Source organism: Hyalella azteca, unplaced genomic scaffold (assembly GCF_000764305.2).
Source record: "Hyalella azteca isolate HAZT.00-mixed unplaced genomic scaffold, Hazt_2.0.2 contig16723, whole genome shotgun sequence".
NCBI classification, from domain to species: domain Eukaryota; kingdom Metazoa; phylum Arthropoda; class Malacostraca; order Amphipoda; family Hyalellidae; genus Hyalella; species Hyalella azteca.
Window position 1 is genome coordinate 1,927 of NW_025946532.1, and position 5,629 is coordinate 7,555.

The following is a 5,629-nucleotide window of genomic DNA, read 5'->3' on the forward strand; positions in this document are numbered from 1 at the left end:
CCATAAGGCGGTGATAATGTTCCAGTAACTGTGACAAACAGGAACGATTTCGCCCGAAACCATTTTGTCCATTATTATACAGTTCAGCCTCTTCCATATACTGGACAAGCTTCCTGGCCACTTTATCTTCTCAATAACCTTGAGCACCTGTGAGGTCCAGGTCACCGGTCAGCAATTTTGTGGTCTGTCCCTCGGGTCTCCTTTGTGGATTGGCGTTATCAGTCCCACTTTCAGGCCCTCAGGAATAATTACCTCCATCATCGAGTCTTTCCAGAGCATTGTGAGCGGAGCCTTTAGAGTTCCAACACACTTCTTCGATAACACTGCCGGAATTCCGTTCGGTCCTGGTGCTGAGAACGTTGCCAGTTCTTTGTTACTTACTTCCATATCTTCTGGTCCATACTCAATGTTCTCGAACCCTCTTCCGCCTGGCAGCTCCTCGAGAACTTCGATTTCATTCTCCTGCCTTGAGTAGCGGGGGTTACAGAAGACTGATTCAAACTGCGATCCCAGTAGACACACTCAGCAGCAGGTGCTGCGTACAACACACTCAGCAGCAGGTGCTGCGTACCACACACTCAGCAGCAGGTGCTGCGTGCAACACACTCAGCAGCAGGTATTGCGTGCAACACACTCAGCAGCAGGTGCTGCGTACAACACACTCAGCAGCAGGTGCTGCGTGCCCACACTCAGCAGCAGGTGCTGCGTGTGACACACTCAGCAGCAGGTGCTGCGTGCAACACACGCAGCACACCTAGTATAGTTTTAAGGTAATATGCGAGACATATGTTTAGGAATTCTTTTGTATCTTAAAACCACACCCAGCCTTCAAACTATAATTTTCGGGTCCATATTCGTAGCAAAAATTTAGCATTAAATTTATATAAACTGGCTGGCACCACTCCTAGCGATTTTGTGTTATTGCGGGTTCGCGGTTTCAGGATTCCCTTTAGAACGTTCCAAACTGCAACGCATACGGCATCAGTTTTCGCGTTTCGTCTTTATCTTCGACGGCTGTGATATAAATGTGGCTACACACTTATCGTCGTGTGAGGCCTGCCGTCATGACGGGCTAAGAACTCATCTCCTGGCATTACCTCCCGAGCTCCGGTCGGAGCACCCACCATCTTCCGCCACCTGCCCCAGCTTCAGCTTCTTATGAAACGTGAGTCCGCAGTACCACGAGGTAGTGCGAGTGTGTGCCAGACTGTTTCTGAAGCTGACTTAGCTTAACTCTTCCCCTTGCTTCAACTATAATAAAAGTGCTGCCGTGCAAGTGAGATATTTCTATAATTTTATTAAGAGTTATAACTTGAAATTAATTTATAGATAAATTCATGCTGGCGTGCAATTGATTCTTAATAAAGGGGCTGTGCCCTGAATGGATAATTAATTTATTTCTCTAATTAATAATTAGATAAATTTACCAAATATTATGTGAGTGATAGATTAATGATAATTAAGAGATAAATCTAAATATAATTGTTTCCTGTAGATTTAGGAGATATTAACAGATTAATATTTTGTACATTCCTTTTTTCTTAAGACAGCACTGAACGAAATTGCATGGGGTCGTGGGCTGCGGTGCTATCGCGACGTGTGATTGGGTCCTAAGCCGGCTCAAGCTCACTCACCCGGCCCAGTCAGGCTACTTGGGCCTGAACTTTCTCTTTAAAATCCATGAATAAAGGAAATAATTTTTGCAGTAATTAACAGTGTTTTATTGCCATCTCCGACCCCTATGCGCTAAGTTTTCGTTACAGCAGCATGTGCTGCGAGCAATGCAATCGGCAGCAGGTGCTATGTGCAACACACCTTATGACCTTACCTTATGACCTTATGATGAGTTTAGGACGTCGCAGTCCACGGTCACGCTGATGCGCCGCCTTCGTCGTCCTCCGTCTCCGAGTCGTCGTCGGATGTAACGTTGGGCGTGTTCCGTCTATTTGCCCTCAATAGGGCACGCTGATGCAAGATGCTGTTGCTTGTCACTTGCTGATGGTAGTTTCCCATTACTGGACAATCCGGGATCTTTCTCAACCACTTGTCCAGTTGTCTCTTGAATGTTGCAAGGGTAAACTCCCCTCTTCTCAGCTCTTTTGGCAAGGCATTAAAGAGCCTCGGTCCTACCACGGACAGTGATCCCTCACGAAGAGTCTGTACTCTGGCCGCGGCTCGGTTAACACTCAGCAGCAGGTGCTTCGTGCAACACTCAGCACATTTGAGTATGTACACATACTATCAGGTAAGGCCTCGGCCTTGAAGATGACGAATTTGGGAGTCGCTCGTGTGCCACAGCCAAGTCGTATTCCGGAGCATCCCTTCCGTATACTGGTTCATCTTTCCTTGGCGTCAAAACTGCGGATTATGTAAATACTGTGACACAAGCAGCCTTCTGCACAGCGGGTGTGACTACCGCCAGTTGCGCTATGCTCACTGCACCTGCTACAGCTGGGTCAACCAAAGTGCCACGCAGTCCTTTTGTCCTACCATCTAAGATTTGGTTACGAGATTCCGTGCGCTGCATCAAAAACTAATTTTGATGAAGTGGGACTGAGTACACCTAAAGTTGAACCTTGCCAGAACAGCAGCTTTATCTTGACAATCATCCAATGCGTTCAATATTAATAAATAAATAATGAAATAAAATAATTGCTGATGGAATAAAAAATACTTTTATTATTATAATGGTAAAAAAATAATAAAATACGTTGAAATAATCATAAATACTTTTAGATATTATTTAATGTAAGTTATATAAATTTTCCACTAGTGACTTTTTTGACAAGTCCATGGAAAGTTATTAAATTTCATGATTATAATGATTGGAGTTAAAATATAATTTAGCTCTACAGCTCTAATTAAAGAAGAAAGTATATTTGCATTAGTAACAGTACCTGCTTGCTACCGCTGTTTAAATCAATTGACTGTGGTTAATTAGAATTAAATGTGGTATCAACAAGAATTGTTCAGCCATGATTTATGCAAAACCCATCATTACCTATTACCTGCTCTGCCGAAAGGTCAGTCAGCCAGAGTCTTGCTCAGATAAGTCTGATTCAGATCATTTGCAAATAATTCATCAATTGTATGGGTATCAGCAACTGGCTCAACGATGATGACTTTTCCAAATGAGTTAGAAGCAGCAAGCTCTGTCTCCTGGAGTTGCTCAACTGAGTCTCTGAGGATAGCTCTAGTTTTGGTGCCAGTAGTTCCTTGAGCAGGAGTAAGCCAGCTCTCCTCTTCAGATATACTTGAGTCAATTGCGAGCTGCCTAAGGCCATAACCGGCCATTAAAAACAACTAGATTGATAATAACGAAATAATCGTGTTCCGATTTCCTAGCTTATGACGATTATTGATGTGACATGTGATGATATGAAGATATTTCTAATTCTAGAGACGAGCTTTGTTACATTTTTTCATGTATTATTAGCATGGCTATAATAAGCGTTAATTAATCTTAAGGGACGGGCTAATTAACGCTGAATTAAAGACTAAGTAAGTTTCTGAATTATGTGAAGAAAACAGGACTTTACGGAGAATTTTTTCAATATGCTTAACTCCGAATTAATTAATTGCTTTATAGTTTATAGTTATACAATGTCAGTGCGAGTATAATTGCTAAAAATGCAGCCCTTGACGAACGTTACGAATGTTGAATTATTATGTTGCAAACTTAATGACGAGCAGCAACAATAAGAGTACGTAGTAGCATTGCTATTGTAACGCGCCTGCACGTACAGTTTATGTGCGTGACAACGACGTACACAGAACGTTCAGAGATCAAGGCCACGCGGCTCGACATGTAGCTTGCCGTGAGAGCCAAGTGCTCTGGCACTGAGATGCTCGCAATGCAAAGAGAGAGAGAAACGAGTGACTCGCTATAATTAAATGAGCAGTCAATTCGATTTTGTCACTACATTAAATAAATTACATTAATGACGTTAATATTGACGTTAAAATTAATGCACTTAATGACGTTAATAATTAATTTTATGTAATTATCATTAAATTAAAAAGAGAATAAATGTGCAATTAAACTCTCTGTACTCTTATAACAGGGGAACAACGTTATAAACGAATATTACGTTACAACAAATTGTACGTATTTGTTGCAGTGCAGTGTACCACCACTGCATCCACCACTGCCTCCACCACTGCCTCCACCACTGCCTCCACCAGTGCCTCCACCACTGCATCCACCACTGCATCCACCAGTGCCTCCACCACTGCCTCCATCGCTGCCTCCACCACTGCCTCCACCACTGCCTCCACCACTGCATCCACCACTACATCCACCACTGCATCCACCACTGCCTCCACCGCTGCCTCCACCACAGCCTCCACCACTGCATCCACCAGTGCCTCCACCACTGCATCCACCACTGCCTCCACCGCTGCATCTACCACTGCCTCCTCTGCTCACTTCATCCTCTATCGTTAATTCTTTTAAACTCACGATCTACGTTAATTCTTTTAAAAATAATTTGACGAATTTATCGATTCTATAGCTTAACTGCTGAATGCAAGTATGCTTCAATTAAATAAGGTATCAGTAAGCATGTTCTTCCGATGTAATTTTTACCGTGTCCAATTCACGAAGGCCAATTTCATAAGCATACAGTAATTGTCGAATATATTAGAGAATGGGAGTATAGCAATTTACGATCATTGTAAAGATTGATATCGCTATTTACTATGTACACTAAGATGATTATTCACGAAACGATAAGTATCGAATAATGAATACAATTGCTTAAAGGACGATTACGTGCATACTTGAGGTAATGGAAACGTGTAGAGTGAAAAATCGAAGCAATAGCATACGTGCTTATGCGATTGGAGGAAATTCAATCACTAGCCCATAACCTACAACCTAAAACTGATGAGAGCATTGCCTCTTAAAGCGACTCACAGTCCACAGCTTGATTTATCTCACGATCGAACAGACGATCGTAATACGAGGTGACGAATTGAAGTCAATCGTTTTATGAATCGCAATTCAACTCAATAAGTTAATTCTTTTTAAGAAGGGAACTTGTTTTGCGGTCAATGAGAATAGTAACAACATATAGGTAACTGTTATTAGTAACTTACCAACGATTTGCATCCGAGTTGAATTAATTCTCGAAATTATTTTTGTTTATGATTATGGTTATGATTATGATTATGGTAGCCAGTAGATGCAGTGTACCTCGATTTTGCCAAGGCATTTGACAGTGTCCCACATGAGCGGCTGTTGCGTAAATTGAAGTCTTTGGGAATTGAGGGTAATGTACTCAAATGGATCAGAGATTTTCTAGTAGGGAGGCGACAACGTGTCAGTATTAATGGGTCCGTATCAGACTGGGCTTCAGTGNCGTACGTACACCAATTTATCTTTCTAATTTGAATTATTTTGATGATGTTGATGATGTGTTAATTTTTAGAGACAAACCGCGATGTTATTGTGAATTCAGCATGGCTAAAAACGTTGCAAGCAACGGGCTGATTTTATAAATAACGTCAATGCAAGTCTCTGAATACGAAGTGACGAATTAAAGGCAATCGTTTTATGAATCGCAATTCAATTCAATAAGTTGTTCTTTGCAGTAAGAAACCTGTTCTGCGATCAATGAGAATAGTA

At 41.8% G+C, this 5,629-nt stretch overlaps 1 protein-coding gene across 1 annotated transcript; it reads right to left on the minus strand.

Annotated features, from left to right (window-relative positions):
* Positions 1 to 381: 381 nt before the first annotated feature.
* Positions 382 to 4,437, minus strand: LOC108677654 (uncharacterized transmembrane protein DDB_G0289901-like; the record flags this gene model as incomplete). Its single annotated transcript, XM_018165906.1, has 3 exons — positions 382 to 501; positions 3,106 to 3,274; positions 4,092 to 4,437. Coding segments are annotated over 3 exons (635 nt in total), but the record flags the coding sequence as incomplete, so codon positions are not given.
* Between the last annotated feature and the right edge of the window lie 1,192 nt (positions 4,438 to 5,629).